Here is a 19,376-nt window from a genome sequence, read left to right on the forward strand (position 1 = left end):
CATAATTACTCTTGTTTTACTATCTCGGAGAAGTAACTCCACAAGAATGGTGTGTTAAATAATCAAGATTTTTAGGATGGATTGATAGATTTTCTACTCTACGGTACCAGAGAACAACATAGATTGTGATAGAGTTACCAGTTCTGTTATTTATTAAGGAAGTTGAGCGAGGATGATATGAGAACATGGCAAGGAGGAAAGTGCTGGGTCAGATTGTAAACCTTTCTGGAGAGCAGCTACGGTCAAAACTTTCTCCTCTGTGAATCTGCCTGAGAGTTCAATAATTTCTGCAGCAATATATTCCAACAAGGCTGAAAAACCAGCACAAATACAAGTCAAGCTCACTTCTCTGCAAAACACATCTTGATGAAATTCAAAGTGTTCCAAAATAAACTCCTTAACTTGTTCAAAATCAAAGGAGAGATGAATCACTTGGTGAGTGACAGGTTGTTCACCATTTGAACGATCAGTAAACTTGTAAATTGCTTTAATACTTTCAGAATGTGCAAATGGTTTCAAATCTTCAGCAACATTTTCCTTGGTTATTTCTTCAAACAAGTCACCACTTGTATAATTATCGGGGTCATTCAATTGTGCTCTTTCAATGCTTTCTGGTGTATGTTCCTTCATGTACTTGATGATTGAAGCTTCTCCTTCTGATGAGGTTTTTAAAGTGAAAACTTTTCTCTGATTCTCTCCTCTATTCATCAGTACATAAATCAAGAAGTGATGAAGGAAATCAGAGAAGGTTTTTCTAGAAGTTTCATTCCATGATGCGCTTGCTGAATATTTTTCAATGACCTTCTCCAAATCGAATTTAATACTAAAATCGAGGGAAAGATTGTTGGATTCTCCTGTTGTTAGTTCAGGTTTCTGATCTTCGTTGGTTGTTGTTGATGTAGCAATGAATTCGGCTTCAGACATTTTTTATTTGATTGTTGTGTGATTGGCCAGAAATTGGTGGAATGTTTACCTTTCTGTTGTAAAGGAAGAACAAATTCCATACCCGTTCTTCACTGTAATTTGCTGTTTAATTCAAGGTTACAGTTTTTCCAAAGCTTAAGATACAGAAACCATTGCAAAATTCACTCACAATGATTGCAATATCTTGAACTCCTTGTGCACAAGGAAAGAGATGACAAGATCAAGCTAAAAAATGAAACAAATCCTCCCAGAATTGTGGATTGAAATCTTTGTGAATCTTTTTGATGGTTTTAATGAGCAGTGGCAATTTTCAAGTATGGCAAACTGTGCGTTGGTTTGCAAGGAATGGCACAAGATGTTAAATTGGAAAATTGAAGCAACTCAAGGTACAAACTTGAACTTGTTGAAAATACTTGCTAATAAGCACTCCATTTCCATTCTACATGATCCACCCACTGATAACTTGACCGAGAAGATGGACATGAAAAGATTGTTTGCTCAAAATATCTTGCCGTATGAATGTCCAAAAGATTTTGAATTAGTTTCATATAATGGAATGACTGGTCTCAATTATGTCAGTGGGGGAATAGCAAGAATATTCAAAATGAGTTTCAATACCAATGTATTTGGAATTCACTTTTTGAGAAGAATGATCAAACATGATGAGAAAATTAGAGAATTATTTTCAGCTTTGATGAAGGAAATAATTACCATTGTAGCCGGTTCGGTTCCTATTAGTTACTTAAAAACTTACGAATATCAGAACATTTCCATAGATTGTAATATTAAGGAACGGTTTGAGTATTTTACAAGTTGTGAAAGAGAATCATTCTATCCACAAATGTATGTAGGCAGATCATTTGAGGATGTCAAGCAGGAATTTGACAACAACTTGTTTGACTTTTTGAAAAAAGTGATTGGAGGAGAGGAATGTGTTGAAGAAATCTCCAACCTTGAAGAATTTCTAGCTTTCATTAAGAAAGAATGTCCAATTGTTACTGAATATAAAAGTTGTTTGATTGGAATTCTTGGGTCATTGGCTGTAGTATTTGTTACCAATAGTGGAAAATGCATCTTTTTTGAATACTCAGCAGATGATTAATAAATTTGAGAATTACAATATGGTACTACTCCCAGTAAATTTCAAAACAGTAGATACCACACATCAAAAGCTTGTCATTGTAAACCACCTGAAAGTATGGGTTGTGTATTTCAATGAAAATGTAACATATATCTCCGAGGAGGAAAGTGTTAAATAAACACATTAGTGTATTTTGAATAGCTCTTTCTGCTCAGCAACGTTAAAAAATGAGAAAACAACATTGTTTTCTATTCCTCATTGTACTATGCCACTGGTCAACCATGATTCTCGCTCACTGCCCACCTGGATATTATGATAATAATGTCCCACATGAGAGCAGATGTATCCTTTGTGGTTTCGGTCAGTACTGTCCAGGCAATGGCCAATATTTCAATTGTCCTTCTGGAACCATTGCTCCAAATACAGGAATGTCATCTTGCACAAAATGTTCATACAGCAATAGAACCAACAGTGCCTCAACTGTTTGTTTGTTGGCAGACACTCCAAATAATGCGCAAGAAGCTCTCGAATATGGTACAGACTCCGGTGATGACAACTTGGATCTATTCAAGATTAGTGCAAAGCAACAATTTTACTTTACCACTATTGAAACTGCTGACATACCATTAGATAGATCTCATCCCATTCAATACAGCTTCGTTGCTACAAACAGGAAATACGACATTCCACTCATTGTGATCGCTTCCACTAAAACTGGTCAACCAAGCAAGAGCAACTTTCAATGGATTGCCTCTGGACAAAATGCCACACTCATTATTCCAGTCGACTGGATCGATACAAACACAAACTTTATTGGTTTATACTTCTCTATCATCCCATCTGTTGATTATACCGTTCCATTTCTTGCAACAACTTTTAAACATTTCAGAGGTGAAATATTCGCAATTCCAAATAGAAAGGTTAGTCAAGATTTCAAGACTTTTCAGTTTATGACAAACCAAGCAGTTGTTGAATGGAGTGGAATTCCATCCTTGAGAAAGGTGAATGTTTCTGTGACATTAAGTGATTTGACTCATCAAGATGATTCCAATCTATTCTTTAGTTTGTGTTATTCAACTATTCCAACAATTGATTTTCCAAACTTTTTCAATTCCAATATGGTTGTCAGAGGTAAAGTCAATAATCAGATCAATATCATTCTGGAAAATATATCTGGAGGAAAATTGAAACTAGGTGTCGTTGGTGGTCTAATTGACTTGGCAAGAATCACTGCAGAACTTGTCATCTTGTAATAATTGTCTTATTAAACTCTGGTTTATTGTAATAAATTTAAAAGATTTAACAAATCCATATTAAACAAAAAAAATACCACCAATGAGATTCGAGCCATCGGAAGAGGATTTGAAATATTTTGATCGGAATTTATTTCATGACATGGGAGAGATTAAAACATTGCTATCGTTCTATCATTACTATTCGTGCCAGGAATTAATGTTTGAAAAATTGAAAATAACAAAGGCTGGTGTAGGAAAATGGTATGGTTATGATCCATTTATTAAAATATGCATGAGCAAATACATGATGGGGAGTAAACCATCTTGTTTGGAGAAGTGGAGTGATGTAGATTGGATGGAAAAGGATTTCACAGCTAGGGAAAGAAGGGATTTATTCAAGAAAATTGCAACTTGCAATCATTCAGTCAGTAGTCCTAAACTAGATGAGGATGTGGGTGTGACAAAACATTATATAGATTTATTGGAGAAAAGGACTGGGTTGTCTTCCAAACTCTTGCCCCAGCTCTATAAAAATCTGTCAAAAGCCCCAATTCAACAAGATGAATTTAGTCTTGCTGCGGAAGATGTTCAAAGAGTTATTAAAGAAAATGGTCTGGAAAACCAAGCACAACTTTCTGAATATGACAGGGAATTGAATTCAAAACTGAAACATTTTCCATTGAAATATTCACTCTTGTCCACAGATTATTTTGCAAATTATACAATGGGATGTATAAGAAACTTTGTAGAAAGAAATCATTTATTTAGCAATGAGGAAATCTTAGATAGAACTCTAATTTCTCAACAATTGCATTGCATACTGGGCATTGAAATAGAAAGATAAGATTTTTGTTAAATATTTTAGTATAACACCCTTTCCATTCCTTTCTCAATACATTTCCAATAAAGTTTAATCTATTAACCATGCTAGTCTGGTTCCTTGTTCTAACCTTCAGCAAAACCAAGCATGATTTTGGTCTCTTCAAAACAAGATCAAAACAAATCAAACAAAAACTATCAGTGCAACCGTTGCTGAATAATAATAAATAGAGATCGAAATCATCATGGGGTTCAACGTTACGACCTTGCTCTTGGACAAGTTCACCGAAGAGTTGAAGAAAGGCTATGAAAAAACCTACGGAGGCTTGAATTCAAACTACAAAGTAAGTGTCAAATATTCAAATATAATCTAATCATCATCTTCTCCCACAGGAAATTATTTGTTGGGCTGCTAATATGGCATTGGATATTATTTCTAATAGTGATGCTTTGTATCATAATGTTGAACATACAATTCATGTCACTTTGGTTGGTCAGGAGATTTTGAGAGGTAAGTTGTGTGGCTAGAGATTATTTCGGAGGCTAATATCATCATAGGTAAACATATTAAAGAAGGAGGAGTGTCATCAGAAGATTGGCTTCATTGTATCATCAGTCTCTTGTGTCACGATATTGGTAGGTTTTATATTTAAATATTTGATGACAATAACAAATCAATATTATTATGACAGGATATGTTAGAGGAGTTTGTAAAAAGGATAACATTGAACAAGGAATATTTGCTACTGGAAAAGGAGAAGAAACAGTAACTGTAATATCAGGCTCAACTGATGCTTCATTAACCCCTTATCATGTCGATAGAGGCAAATTATTTGTTGAGGAAAGATTTAGTGGACATTCTCTGATTAAGGTATCAGTTATTCAAAAGAATATTGAGCTCACTAGATTCCCAGTTCCAATTGGAGAAGATCCAAAAGATTCTAATGGGTATCCAGGTATTGTTAGAGCAGCTGATTTAATTGGTCAATTATCAGAACCTCGTTATTTACAAAAAATTGCAGCTCTCTATTATGAATTTGCAGAAACAGGAACAGCAATCAAGCTTGGTTACAAATGCCCAGGTGATTTGAGAAACTCCTATCCTAAATTCTATTGGAAATCAGTTTATCCTTATATTAAGAATATTTTACCATTCCTCAACACAACTCAAGAAGGTAAATTCTATCTTGCTGGTCTCTATGCCAATGTCTTCAGCGTTGAGCATCTTGAAGGATCAATCTCTCCTGTCGATGAAGCTCCTGTAAATGTTGAACACTAAACCATCATACTATTGTAAAATAAATTCATGAAATTACTTGTACAATTGTTTTAAAGGTTTTCTTAATACGTTTTTACACTGAATAAAAAGGCAGGACATAGTTACCAGTTATCTACTGTAAATTAATTTCACCAATCAAGACATGGTTTATTATCTTTGATAGAGAATCATGGAAAATAGGAAAGCAATAAAAACTCTCTCTAAATGACCGACATGTCCACGAATTAAAAGTACAATAAGCACAACGAGTTCAAGTTTTGTTGTCAATGTTATTGCGACACTTCACCAAAAACTGGCTGTATTCTTTATCCTTCCTCAAAAAAAAAACAACTAACCTCTCACTCCACACTACGTCATCATCATTCTAGAGAAGAAAATGGTCAACAGTGAATTGAACAAGCTTCCATTCCATGAACAAGAATTGATCGAAAAACATTTGACCAATATGAACTTATTGGGAGGATTGGATCATTATGACCATGCTGGATATTTAAAGTACTCCGATAGGATGGGTAATTCATCATCTGGCTCTGAGATTTTCATTCATCAAGACTTGTTGAAAAACAATAGTAATGTTTTGGAGATGAATCACACAAGCAATTCAAAACAATTAAGTTTTGCCGATCCTGATATTCGTAAACAGTTAATGGATGAATATAATAAGCATATTTTAAATCCTTACGGTAATGGTCTTTCTAGATTGTTTGATTGTGTGGATTTGCACGCTAATCAAAGACCAAATGATATTGCCATTCGTGAATATAATACTGGAGAAGATGTTACTTGGTCTCAGCTTCAGCTCAGTAGTAGAGCTATTGCTGCCAAAATGTTATCTTTGGGATCCTTTAAAAAGGGAGATATCGTTGTTACTCATCTTCCTCTATTGAAGGAACATTTGTATTTTATGTATGCTTGTTGGAGATTGGGAGTCATTGTTGTTCCACTCGATTTACGTTTGAAAGATAGTGAAATTTGTGTTTCTTTGGATAAATTATTAGGCATTACACCAAATGATACAAAGGGAAATGGAAAGGTTAAAATGTTTGTCTTTTTGGGTAAAACTCCAATTCATGATTTCCGTCCTATCATTGACCAAGTAATGGATAGATTTGTTTCAAAAATTCCACATTGGATTCAATTCCAAAAGGAAAAGGAATTTATCATGCCACGTGCTGTTAGTGTTACTGACTTTTTGTCTGATGCCAAGAGTGTGTATATTATGAACAGAATTAAGGAACTGTCACTTGGAATGATCCTTCCATCCTCTTTAGTATCAACAGTCGCTTCAATGGAAGCACAATGCACACGTCGTACACCAAATCTCATTATTTTCACAACTGGATCAACTGGTGTTTCAAAGGCCGCTATTCTTTGTCATGAAGGTATTTTAATGCAAAATTTGGCTACCAAAATTGCATTTACAGGTATCTTCCCTAATCCACACAAATTGGTCAACTTGTGCAACCTTCCTCCATCACATGTTGGTTGTCTCACTGAACAAGTTTTGACAGCCATCTATGGAGGTGGTCAATTGGTTATTATTCACGTTTTTGAACCAGAAAAATCCCTTGATGCAGTTCAAAAGTACAAATGTAACCTTATTGGACAAATTCCAGCCCTTTTCTCAATGGTAAGTTTTTTTAAAATGTTCAATGAACAAAATCTAACTCTATTAGGAATGGGCTTTACCTAACTATAAAAAATATGACATTTCAAGCTTGGGAATGGCAATTTATGGTGGTCAAGCTGTTACTAAGCCATTCTTGCATAAAATGCAAGCTATGGCTCCATATATTGGTTCAGGATTGGGACTTACTGAAACAGCTGGTTTTTGTACATATACTCCAGTTGGTATTTCTGTTGATCAAATGTCTCTAAGTATTGGATTTGATGCTCCTTTCTGCCCAATTTCAATTCGTGATCCTCCAAGAAAAGTCACTTGTCCAAGAACAGGCAAAGTCTTCTTAATTGCAGGAGAAGAAAAAAAGCCAGGAGAAGTAGGTGAAATTTGTCATAATGGACCTCAAATCTTCCTTGGTTATTTGAATGATTCCAAGACAACAGGTGAAACTATCATTCCAATAGATTTGGATACAGCAGCTAAATTGGATTATTCAAAGATTTTGAATTATGATCCAATTGATGGAAATTTGAATGGAACAAACAAATCAGGAATTGTCAACCAAACCCACCCAGTTAATTATTATAATCTCCTTTTATATACTGGTGATATTGGTTCATATGATTCAACAGGTCTTCATTTTGCTTCCAGAAGAAAATTCATCATCAAGCCAAAAGGATATCAAGTCTTCCCAGGTGAAGTTGAAGAACATTTGGAACAACACTTTAAATTATTGGGAGCTCCTCAAAGTTTGAAGAATGGAAAGCTTTGGGATATGGTAAAGTCAAGATTTGAGGAACAAAAAGATGAAAGCGCTGTTTTAAGAGTTGGTGTTGTTGGTGTGGAGCATGAAATTTATTCTGAAGCTGTTGTTGCTGTCGTTGAATTGAAGAAAGACCTTGTTGAGCTTGCCAAACAACACACAACAGATCCAGAACGTTGGTTCGATTTAATTTTGAATGAGAAGGAAATTATAGAAGCATGTAAGGATATTGCTGCTTATAAGAGACCTTCCTATGTTTTCTTCTACCTCCTGGAATGGATATGCCTCTCAATAGAACAGCCAAGATTGATTATTTGGCCTTACAAGATTTTGCCAAGAAACAAGCTGCTGCTTTGGAACAAAAGAAGAAACTTCGTTACTCGTCACTCTAAGAAGAATATTAAAATTATTAACACAAAATATCTTATTGTAAACCATCTTCTTTCATAAAGAGTTTCACTTGTAAAAACACCTTGCAATATTAACATTAAATAATTCACTCTCTTCAACTCTTCCCATCACAATAAGGTTTAGTATATTTAAAGAACCAACCTCAAAAAAATACTCATCATCTAAACTTCCTTAAAAACAAACTGAGTATTTATCAATATCCAACTCTCTTCAAAGCATTTCACAATTTTATACAACACCTTCACAACATAATTAATCAACATCTGTAGTTGTATAACCTATTACCTTATTTCTATTTTTATCAATTGTGTATGAAAAAATACCCTTCCTTTTATTGCTCAAAGGCAACTTCTTCCTGTCTTGCCTCTTCTGTTCTATGAATCTTTTATTACTCCGTGATTTGGCTTTTTCGGTAGCCATTTCGATGACAAGTCGTTAAAGTGATTCTCCAGCATAAATTTGACGTCTTCGCTGCTCAAAAGGATTTGTGCTCAAATTCCGTCTAAAAATAAAATCAAAAAAAAAACACCTAGAAAACCAACGTAAATTTTCTACAACGGTTTTCTTCTAGACAAGTACTGCGACTCTAATTTTACGATTACTTTGCGTGAATAATTTATTATTGGCTAATTTCATCATTCAACGGATTTTCCATTATACAACAAATTGGAAGTAAAAGGATTTTAGGATAAACGTTTATCATAAAACATCAAAATGAGACAACAAATTATGGAAGGAGAAACATTTGATATACCGGAATATTATAAATTGGAAAAGATTATTGGTAGAGGATCGTATGGAGTTGTTGCTAGTGCTCTTGATACGAGGACTAATGAACGAGTTGCCATCAAGAAGATTTCCAATATTTTCCAAAAAAACAAGGACTATCAAAAACGTATTGTTAGAGAGTTGAAAATTCTAAAACACTACAATAGTGTTCATGGACATGAGAATATTGTTCAATTGAAGGACTTGGTTGTTCCAAGATCTGAAAATGAACTGAAGGATTTGTTCATTATAACTGAGTTGATGGATTGTACTGTTAGAGACGTTTTAAAGAGTAATCAAGCATTTACTGAAATTAACACCATTTACTTTTTGTATCATATGTTGAAAGGGTTGGCCTTTATCCACAGCTCTGGTATTGCTCACAGAGATATCAAACCTCAGAATATTTTGGTCAATGAGGTTTTCAGAATTGCCTACTGCGACTTTGGTTTATCGAGAGGAGTTGATATTGACTCTAAAATTTCTACTAACGATGTTGCCTCAATGTGGTACAGGTCTCCTGAAGTTATTCTTGGTTATGAATATGGAATGAAACCAATGGATATTTGGGGTATTGGTTGTATTATGGGTGAAATGCTCGCTTCAGGTAAAGTTTTATTCCAAGGTTCTTCTGCTCTCGATGTATTAGACAAACAACTTGAATTACTTGGTACACCAGAAGAAAGTGCAGTTAAAGGTTCTTTCAAAGCTGTCAAGTATTTCAAGTCGCTACCAGTCAAACAAAGACCAGACTGGAAAACATATTTCCCTAACGCCTCTCCAGAAGCTCTTGACCTGCTGTCCAAGATGTTAGAATTTGACCCAGATAGAAGAATCACAGCTGAACAAGCTCTTCAACATCCTTACCTTTCGTGTATTAGAGAACAATACATGAGTGATGAAGAAATAGTGTGTAATTCTAAGTTTGACTATAGATTTGATGAATCTATGAAAACAGAATCTGTGCGTAAATTCCTTTATGAAGAACTCAAACAATTTGTCCAATACAGTAACACATCTCCAAACCCAATAGTGAAGGATGAAACTGTGACATCACCACTTCCAACATCCAGAACAATTGGATGTACTAATTAGTTCATTCACCTCGATTTTGTTGAGGTTTTAATAACGAGAGACACTTGGTGAATGATACTAACGTGATGAATCCAATTGATTCATCATTTTTGCCAATCACATTCATACAGAGTCAGCCCAAATTGCTAGGATTTATTTATTTAATTTAACGCTAGTAGTAAAATAAAACCCAAATAAGGTTAAACTTGCTTTAAAAATTGTTTGTATTCTTTAGCTATGGAAAATAGTTCCAAACAACCACAAGTTTTGCAGTGGAAAGAAAGACAAAATTCAGGGCTATTGAATTCCTTGTAGCTCACCAATTCTAAATCACTTGCTACTTTGTAAAGTTGACCAGCTTTTTCCTTGTTTGTATTGGCGAAAAATCTAGCTGCAGAAACTAGCATATATGCCAACTCAATAGGATGTCTTACTATGGGAAAAAAAGATTCATAATTGTGATATTGAGCAATCTCTTCCGTCAAGTCTATCTTGATTGCTACCTTGAATTTGATCAATAAGTCATTAGTAAAGTGTAGAAATAGAGAAATTAATTGTCTCCCTTCATTTGCTAAATTATAAACATTGAGGAAGTGTAAATAGAAATTAAAGTATTTGAAAATTGAATTGTACATGTTTTGTGGGTAATAATCCATGTGGGTATTCTTTGGAGTTTGGCTATTTGAAATGGAAATTCCCATATTCATGTACAATTCCAACGACTTTCTGAGATGGTTTCCAATTTTTTCTACAATTTCTGGTGAGGCCTTTCTGCCATGTACTCCAACAAGAAATTGGGCCATGTTGAAGTGAGATTCTGCATTGAATGGAAATATTTCCTCAGTGCACATTGTTAATACCATCTCTGCATGTGAAAACTCAAACATCTTATACAATATCCAAACATAGAGTAATACTGGTTGCATTCTAATAGATGAATTCGTACTTGATCCATTCAGTGATTCCAAAAATCCTTTTTTCTCCTTATTCATCATTAAATTAATACATTCTTCACAATTATTGAGAGCTTCTACATAATCTTCGAGTAGAAAATAACACAAACTTTTCATATAATAAAGTAAATAATCTCTTCCAAATGAAGAAACATCATTTCTCGTCAGCAAAGCTATTCCCTCTAAACATTGTATGTATTCTCCTTCCAGAAGATGTCTATAACTATTAATAACATATCCTCTATTGGTACCATCAAAATTGAAATTCAAAAATCTCAAATCATTAATAATTTGTTGTTTTGGTATTTCATCGTCTGATTTAACAATCATTGGAATTTTCAAATCAAATATTGAACGTTGAAAAGCATTTCTTTCCTTTGCCAAATCGAGTGGCATTGGTAAATAGAGTCCATAATAATCAAACAGTAGAGAAAATGGACCAAATGACACTCTTTGATTGTTTCCAACATTAGATTCATTCACATTTTCCATTGAATTATTATCCTTCAAATTTTCCAAACACTCTTTCATCATCTCTTGTGTTGATTTTAATAATTTTCCAAATAATTTCGGATCAGTCTTTGCCTGTTCATCATAACTGCTGCTCATCACTGCTGGAAAATTAAATTGTCTTTTATAAAATTCCATCGATGAATCAATAATTGATGTTGAATTATTCTGCTTCTTCATTTCGGGAATTAATTGATGAATAATTCTTTCCAATCTTTCTCTCTTCTTTTGAACATCTTGATTGCCATTGAAAATTAAAGGCTTCCTTGTAGATGGCGATGATTGTATTTGATCTTTCATTTCATTTTTTTTAATAATAAAATAAATTTAATAAAAATAATTAAATTAGGAATCTAGTCAATTGAAACATGCTTAGCAACAACTGGTTGGAGTAATGAAGCAACAGATGATGGGCAACAAAACATGATATAATCATTACCAGTTCTAGTTCCATCGAAGAAAACTGGTTGACCATTCTTTCTTAATAAACAACCACCAGATTCATCCAAAAGTGCAGTAGGAGCTGCAGAATCCCAATAACTACTCTTACAACTGAAATTGAAATATAAATCTCCAACTCCACTTGCAAGTAAAGCAACTTTTCTTCCAAAACTTCCACATGGAACTCTTTGGTCAACACCCAATTCATTCAAAATATTTTCAGTTGGCTTATCATAATTTGATTTGGAAATTAAACATTTAGCTTGCTTTACAGTTTCTGGTGTGAATTGATTCATTGAAATGGTTGACTTTTCCTTCTTATCTTTAATAACATAAGCTCCATAACCCTTGACTGCAAAGTACATTTCATCTTGAGGAGCACAATAAACACATCCCATCACTGGTTTACCATCCTTACATAATCCAATCATTACAGCCCATTCACCAGTATTTGCAATAAAATCTCTAGTTCCATCAATTGGGTCAACATAAAATACAAGACCTTCTGATAAATCCTTTGTGGCATCTGTGTTTCTAGAACTCACACCTTCTTCACCAATAATTCTAATATCTGATGAATTTTCTGTTAAGAAATGCTTTTCCAATTCTCCAATTAAAAACAAATTGACCTTTTTATCAACAATAGTTACTAAAACGAAACTTTCAATTCCCAAGAACATGGAAAATAAACAAACCTGGTGAATCATCTTTTTTAATTTCAATATCCAAACTAGCACTATTCTTACGATCAATACAAAACTTATTAGCTAACAATCCGGCTTGATAGGCCATGATCAGACATTTTTCAAGTGTTTCATCATATTCCGATCCTAATCCAGATGCCAATTCCTTGACGATCTTTTCATAGATATCTCTTGATGGAATTTCCTCTGGAGTAAAGGCAACAACTTCTTCCTCGTTTGATGATGGCATTTTTTTTGTTATTTATTATAATTTAATAAGTTTTAATTATTGAATTTGAATCTTCATATCTGACCATTCTTAATTTACTTAAATGATATTATCGGAGGGAGGGAAAAGTCCAGTAATGAAAACTTCTAATCTATTTGAAACCAATGATTGATACTGAATTTCACTCAATCTCCTCATTGTTCCAGCCATTTTAGGAAAGATGGATCTACATTCATTAGCTAGCTTTCTGTTATTTGAGAAGAGAGGGCGGCCATTGTAGTTTCTGTGTGAAAAGCAAGCTGTTAGTAAATAATAAATATTGTACAATAGATGAATGCAATCATAGCAACCAACATCTGAAAAATGTTCAAATTGACTAAGTTTCTCCTGTGCGAATTGGATAGTTTTTAAAATTAGTTCAGCCTCAATCTTTTCATTGGAATTATGTACAATTTGAGAAACATTCATTGGATTGTCAATGACTCTAGTGAGGATGGGTAAGAGTAATCTCTTGAATAGCTTATTTACAAGTAGTGAGTGATGAGTCCACGACAAGGTTGATACAAATTGTGAGAATGTTGGTGTCAAGACTGAGGTGATGATTGTTGAAATACTGCTTGTGTCAAAATCATCATATTTGAATATTTGACAAAGTGTAGCAATTACTTTTTCTTGTGTTGGAAATTCTCTTTCCATTCTTTCTAATAAATTATGGATTAGTGGTAATATTTTCCCAAAGCTTAAAGGATCTACAATATTCATGTTGTATTCAGTCTTGAAGGAAAGTACTTTGATTGAAAAGTAGGTACGTAATAGAAATACAGTTGCTTCGAATAGCTCTTCCTCTGTTAAATCATCAATTTTAGATGAAATAAAATCCAAACATTTCTCCATATTGAAAGCAATAGATGTTATTACATGTTGAGGCAGATTATAATATTGAAATTGCTCAACCCTACCCTCAAAATTGTAAGAGATTGCAAATTTTTGGAGTAAATGCTTCATAGATGGAATGTTATCGATTTTTGATTCATTCAATGTCTTAATATCCTCCTTCGATAGATTGTTAGATGTTAAGAGATCTATATCTACGAGAAAATATTTTGTAATGTCCTTTTCCAAACAATCCTTCCTCATTTTCTCACAATGATCTCCATAACTAATTGTATTTTCTGAAAGATTCAAATCATCTATTAATTCAGATCCAAAATATTTTGACATGATTTCTTTCTTTTCGTCTTTAGTAAGAACCGTTTTTGATTTTTTATCCAGCTCCTCAATTTGTCTATCTAGCTCAGCATGGAGCTTCATAATTCGTTTGTTTTCATCAAAATCCCTTACACTATCCATTATTTCTTTCAATCCTCTTTCAAAATAATCATCATTCACAATAACAGATTCATCCCACCTTTGCTGATGTGATGATGGTTTAATTGGGCTCAAGGAAAGAGGATCATAAAATAACAAATCATCACTTGCAATACTTAAATGACTAATGGATTTTTTGTCAATCTTTTTCTTAAAACAAGACAGACTCATGGAAGATCCTAATTTCTCTCTCATCAAAGCTGGTTTCCGATTGACAGTGTCTCGTAAGCAAGCAAAATGCCGATGAGAAAGCGGTTGCAATGAATTTGTATTTGAAGTGGTGGTGAGTGAATTATTTTTGTGTGGCGTCATTTTTTTTAGTTTTTGTTGTTTTGGTGGAATCGAGTAGACACTGGAACAACAATAAATTATTGTTCTGTTGAATCATTTCAAAATTCAATTCCAATGCTTGTTTTTTTCAGATACTGATGGTTCATTGTGTGGTCATGCTTCAAATGCTTTGTGAGTATTATCTCATTCAAGCCTTTCAAAGATGAAACACAAGAAGACACCTTCTAGATGATCTTCAAATCAACACAACATTAATTACTTCCACAATATTATCCCATTGCATTAAAATTAATATTATTATTGGAAAGATATTATATTCTATTTTATTGGCCCTTTCTGTTTGTTCCAGTATTAATATGCTTACATGAATTGCCTCTTAATTGGTCTACAATAGCACTAAGAAAGAAATTCAAAATTCTTAGAGGAGTTCTTTTCAGTTTTACAATATCTCTGGCTGTTATCATATTTGGAATTTGTGTGGTAATGTTAGTGTGACTGAAAGATATGGAAATGCTACCACCACAGGTTATTTGACATTAATTTCAATCATTTGATAACTTACCCTCTGAACACTCCCAAAAAAAACATCTGTATTTTGACAGAACTCGAATTCTTAGGTGAATGAACCAAAACTTTTGTTCTTTTACATTTTCAATAAAACGCTAGAAAATCAAACAAGTGCTATCATCAACTATCAATGTGCAAAAATATTGGTAAAAAAAGCGAACACATCATCTTCTGTAGTTTCGCCGATTGTTGTTGTTCATTCATTTGGAAAACATAATATTTTGATCAACAAGTTTTATTGATCAAAGAGTTTAATTTATTCAATTTATCCATACAATTATTGTACAAAAAGATGCCTCCAAGAAGAACAAGATCATCAGGTAAAAAGCGATCCACTAAATATGTAGATTATTCATCGACTGATGCTGAGGAAGATCTTGATGAATATGTTACATCTGATGAGGAAGAAAAACCAAAAGTAAAGGCACCATCACGTGTTCCTAAAAAGAAATTAAAAAAGACAACAGAGGAACGTATTAAAGAAGTAGTCGGAGATTCACAAAATGTTGAAGAGGAAAAAATGATGAAATGGTTGATGAAGGTGAATCTGCCAATATCAATACTAAACGTTTATTGGATGCCAGAAGTAAAAAAGCTAAAAGAATGGATTGGGTAAGTTGTTATCTGTGAGTGACGAAGAATTAATATCTTTTGATTGATTTCTGATAGGAACAAGGATTTTTCTATTTGCCAAAATTTGATTGTTATTTACCAAGACATATTCTACACATGATACTTGAATATGTACCTCCATTCCCATACTTTTTAAATATTAGAAGTATTTCGCAACAATGGTTGGACGATTTTGATACTGTTATTTGTCAAAATGTAAAAGAACTTGACTTGGTTCAAAGAAATGATATTGATTATGAATTAGTGAGATACAAGTTTCCGTGGTATGATTCAAATTGTACCACTAGAAGAAACAATGACTGTATTAGATTCTTAGCAATTTTATTTCCTAACATTGAAAAGTTAATTGTTCCTGCTATTGGTGCCACTGTTCGTGTTCCTAATAATATCTTGAAACTTTTCCACAAGTTACAAACTATGGAGATATTTTATGTTTCCCCACTTACTTTGGATGTTAGCTATAATCCTGCTGAAATTCCTCTCACTTATAGACAAGATATTACAAATATTCAAAACATTACTTATAATAGATATTTGACGCAATTTACTTCATCCCTTGTCATGGTAAAAGATGACAACTCATCTCTTATTACATTATCAAATTCACTTATTCCTGAGAATGTAATTTCTTTATTTAAGTATCTTGTAAAGGAGCAACACTTCTCTCTCAAGAGATTGAATGTTCTATCATTGCCAGAAAATCTGTATAGCAAGGCATTGATTGACTTTATTTTAGAAGAAAATGTAAAGCATGTAGAAAGAGGATATGGCTCTCCAGAGCTTACCACAGGTTCAAATAGTATTTATATTACCAATGAAGAAATTGCTGATTACATGTATGAAAAGCAATTTTTCAAAACTCTAATCTCTCCAACAGATATTACATCATACGATTGGGATTTTATTTCTCAAATCTTATCTGGTGTATCCAATCTCCAAGTATTTAAAATGTTATTTGAACAGGCTAATTTTCCACTAGTTTTTGATGCAGAAATCAACCCATTATTATGGTTAATTCAGAACAATGTATCCAGACAATTACCACAAATTATTGAATTCTTATGTACTCGTAATCCATCACTTGTCACATTAGGTAATTCTAAAGGATTTTTGAATGGAGATGAAAAAAATGTAAATATTTTACATTTATACATCACATGTAGTAATGAATACGAAATTAATGAGGATGTAATTGCAACCTTAATCAAGATTGGTTGTGATATCAAGTTTGTTTGTCCAACAACAGGTAACAATCTCATTCATATTCATCCATGCTCTCCATGTATGTTTATTTTTAATTATTTGACTATTCTAACTCTTAATAGCTCTTATTGATGCATTACCAGTAGACTTTATTCAAATGAAAAATAATAAGGGTTTTAACCCTTTAGAACGTTTAATCAAAAGAATTGAAATTGAAAATAATATCAGGAATAATGATATTTTTTCTGCAATTGATGCATTTGGTAAAGTTTACACAAAATTTGGTTTACCAATCAATGATTTGAAATTTGATAAGAATCAAAACTTACTTCACAAATTTATTATCATATCAAAAAATACTGGTATTGTTAACAAATTGATTACTCACGGAGTTGACGCTAATGCTATTGATGAAAGTGGAAATATTCCACTATTCTACTATTTAGAAAATGGTTGGCGATCAGATATAGATTTTACAGCAATTATGAATGCAATTTCAGAAGAAACATTGACTAAACAGTTTAACAACAAATCTTTACTGACCAATGTAATAGAGAGATTCCAACCAGACGAAGCGAATAATTCATTTTACTATTTTGGTAGCTCTTCCTCCAGTAATATTTCAACTCTCGATTTGATAGAAAGTCTTCTCTCTAGAGGATGTAATCTAAATGAAGCTCTTTCAGAATTATCTGGAACATATTATGAAAAGGATAATCTTGAACTCAACAGACCTATATTTTTGATGCAACTTCTACACTCCATTAGCTCTTCAACCTTGGAAACATTAAGAAAAATCTTTAAACGTTTTGATGATTTTGAAGATATTCTTATCAAGCCATGCACTGTGAAAGGTACCCTCATCTCACCACTTTTGTATTTATTATCAATGTGGAAAAACTTTAGATCCAATAGACAAACTGAACTTCATCAAACTTTCCACTCTGATGACCCCCTCATTCCTGCAAAATTACTAGAAAACATTATTGACATTCCAAACAAGAAAATCGATGCACTCTTTTACACAATCATATCTAGTTCATCTGCTGTAAATTGGCAATATCTTGAAGGTATTTTGGGCGTAACAATTGATACCACATCAGGAGCTTGGTGGTATAGACCAACAAAATTTACAGATATTGCAACAAACCTTGCATCCTACAGATATGAAGATGAAGTTTTTGGCAATATTAATGTTGTCCAACTCGCAACAATTATGGGAGCAGACCATTTTCTCAGACAAATTGAGCAAGTTTTCTCTCAAGCCAACTCTATCCATGTATTAGATACTCTCACCAACGAGCCATTCAAAAATGGTACATCAGTTTTAGATGAACTAGCAAAGAGAGGACTATTTACTGTTGGAAATATCTTTGTGCGCAAGACTAAAAGTCAATCCAATCCAATAGAATGGACAACGAAACATTTCAGATTAGCATTCGAATCAAATAATTTTGAATTCTGTTATCAAACTATTGCCAACTCATTAGATTACATGAATGACTTTACAAAGGAAGAGATTTTACAAATACTCATTGGATGTATTGTAGAAGGAAAAAATAGATACATGGAGGATAAGACTTCTCAATTAAGCATTGCCGATTTAATAGCAAACCACTTTAATGGTTTGACTCCTGAAGAGAGGTTTAAGATGTTTAGTACACGTTTCCAAATTACTGTAAACAAAGAGAGAAAAGATGAAACCCCAGCTTATCAACATTACAGTAATAATTGGGAAAGCATTTTAGGATCAGCCCTATTTGAAGCCAAGACTGCTTGGTCCAAGACACAAGCCCTCAATTCACCAGAGCCAAAGGAATACTATCTCAGTCTCTTTGATATATGTTATTTGAAAGGTTTAATTTATCTCTTTTTATATCTTGCACTTGAGGATACAACTGGTAGAAAGAAGAAGAATATTCTTGTACATTCAGAGCTGAGTCAAGACATTTTAATTTCTTGGCTGACTACTAAGTGTGAAGCTACAGGGAAAACTTGCCTCCACATTATTTGTGAAGATTCTACTCATAATTACTATTCTGATAATTATTCATGCAAATGTGATATGATTAATGATTTGGTCAAATATCTTTCCTCAATTGATAGAGAAGATGTGTTTAATATTCAAGATAATGAAGGTAGAACTGCAGCCTTTTATGCACTAGAATCAGGAAACTGTGTTGAAACCTTTTTCAAGGCAACAGACCTTTCCATTAAGAATAATAATGGTGAAACTGTTAAAGATCTCCTAGATGATCAAGAAAAGGTAACCTATGCCAGATTCTTTGAGGTAAAAGAAGAGAAGAAAGAAAAACCAAAACCAAAGAAACCAGCCCCAAGAAAAAAGAAAAAGAAATCCAGTGAAGAGGAAGAGGAAGAAGAAGAAAAACCAAAGAGAAGAAGCACCAGAAGAAAAAAGAAGCAAGAAAGCAGTGATGAAGAGGCTGAAATGGATGATAGCGATGACGATTACGAAGATAAACCAAGAAAGAAGAGAGCAACCAGAAAGAGAAAATAAATATA

At 33.3% G+C, this 19,376-nt stretch overlaps 11 protein-coding genes across 11 annotated transcripts; 7 read left to right on the forward strand and 4 right to left on the reverse strand.

Annotated features, from left to right (window-relative positions):
- Positions 1-153: 153 nt before the first annotated feature.
- Positions 154-924, reverse strand: NAEGRDRAFT_68038 (uncharacterized protein; the record flags this gene model as incomplete). Its single annotated transcript, XM_002676791.1, has 1 exon — positions 154-924. The coding sequence occupies one exon, from the start codon at positions 922-924 to the stop codon at positions 154-156; it is 771 nt and encodes a 256-aa protein (XP_002676837.1).
- A 232-nt stretch (positions 925-1,156) lies between these two features.
- On the forward strand, positions 1,157-2,026 carry NAEGRDRAFT_68039 (uncharacterized protein; the record flags this gene model as incomplete). Its single annotated transcript, XM_002676694.1, has 1 exon — positions 1,157-2,026. The coding sequence occupies one exon, from the start codon at positions 1,157-1,159 to the stop codon at positions 2,024-2,026; it is 870 nt and encodes a 289-aa protein (XP_002676740.1).
- A 206-nt stretch (positions 2,027-2,232) lies between these two features.
- On the forward strand, positions 2,233-3,258 carry NAEGRDRAFT_68040 (uncharacterized protein; the record flags this gene model as incomplete). Its single annotated transcript, XM_002676695.1, has 1 exon — positions 2,233-3,258. One exon carries the CDS (start codon positions 2,233-2,235, stop codon positions 3,256-3,258), a length of 1,026 nt encoding a protein of 341 aa, XP_002676741.1.
- Positions 3,259-3,457: 199 nt separating this feature from the next.
- Positions 3,458-4,084, forward strand: NAEGRDRAFT_68041 (uncharacterized protein; the record flags this gene model as incomplete). Its single annotated transcript, XM_002676696.1, has 1 exon — positions 3,458-4,084. One exon carries the CDS (start codon positions 3,458-3,460, stop codon positions 4,082-4,084), a length of 627 nt encoding a protein of 208 aa, XP_002676742.1.
- A 660-nt stretch (positions 4,085-4,744) lies between these two features.
- Positions 4,745-5,338, forward strand: NAEGRDRAFT_68042 (uncharacterized protein; the record flags this gene model as incomplete). The annotated part of the gene is made up of 1 exon (XM_002676697.1): positions 4,745-5,338. One exon carries the CDS (start codon positions 4,745-4,747, stop codon positions 5,336-5,338), a length of 594 nt encoding a protein of 197 aa, XP_002676743.1.
- A 376-nt stretch (positions 5,339-5,714) lies between these two features.
- Positions 5,715-8,114, forward strand: NAEGRDRAFT_68043 (uncharacterized protein; the record flags this gene model as incomplete). The annotated part of the gene is made up of 3 exons (XM_002676698.1): positions 5,715-6,968; positions 7,015-7,977; positions 8,028-8,114. The coding sequence occupies 3 exons, from the start codon at positions 5,715-5,717 to the stop codon at positions 8,112-8,114; spliced, it is 2,304 nt and encodes a 767-aa protein (XP_002676744.1).
- Positions 8,115-8,862: 748 nt separating this feature from the next.
- Positions 8,863-9,996, forward strand: NAEGRDRAFT_44574 (uncharacterized protein; the record flags this gene model as incomplete). Its single annotated transcript, XM_002676699.1, has 1 exon — positions 8,863-9,996. One exon carries the CDS (start codon positions 8,863-8,865, stop codon positions 9,994-9,996), a length of 1,134 nt encoding a protein of 377 aa, XP_002676745.1.
- A 179-nt stretch (positions 9,997-10,175) lies between these two features.
- Positions 10,176-11,459, reverse strand: NAEGRDRAFT_68045 (uncharacterized protein; the record flags this gene model as incomplete). The annotated part of the gene is made up of 1 exon (XM_002676792.1): positions 10,176-11,459. One exon carries the CDS (start codon positions 11,457-11,459, stop codon positions 10,176-10,178), a length of 1,284 nt encoding a protein of 427 aa, XP_002676838.1.
- A 332-nt stretch (positions 11,460-11,791) lies between these two features.
- NAEGRDRAFT_68046 (inositol monophosphatase) lies at positions 11,792-12,812 on the reverse strand (the record flags this gene model as incomplete). The annotated part of the gene is made up of 2 exons (XM_002676793.1): positions 11,792-12,528; positions 12,575-12,812. 2 exons carry the CDS (start codon positions 12,810-12,812, stop codon positions 11,792-11,794), a joined length of 975 nt encoding a protein of 324 aa, XP_002676839.1.
- Positions 12,813-12,890: 78 nt separating this feature from the next.
- Positions 12,891-14,471, reverse strand: NAEGRDRAFT_68047 (uncharacterized protein; the record flags this gene model as incomplete). Its single annotated transcript, XM_002676794.1, has 1 exon — positions 12,891-14,471. The coding sequence occupies one exon, from the start codon at positions 14,469-14,471 to the stop codon at positions 12,891-12,893; it is 1,581 nt and encodes a 526-aa protein (XP_002676840.1).
- An 838-nt stretch (positions 14,472-15,309) lies between these two features.
- NAEGRDRAFT_79906 (uncharacterized protein) lies at positions 15,310-19,371 on the forward strand (the record flags this gene model as incomplete). The annotated part of the gene is made up of 4 exons (XM_002676700.1): positions 15,310-15,490; positions 15,532-15,629; positions 15,687-16,932; positions 16,976-19,371. The coding sequence occupies 4 exons, from the start codon at positions 15,310-15,312 to the stop codon at positions 19,369-19,371; spliced, it is 3,921 nt and encodes a 1,306-aa protein (XP_002676746.1).
- Between the last annotated feature and the right edge of the window lie 5 nt (positions 19,372-19,376).

This window comes from Naegleria gruberi (assembly GCF_000004985.1).
Source record: "Naegleria gruberi genomic scaffold NAEGRscaffold_26, whole genome shotgun sequence".
In the NCBI taxonomy this organism is placed as follows: Eukaryota; Heterolobosea; class Eutetramitea; order Acrasida; family Naegleriidae; genus Naegleria; species Naegleria gruberi.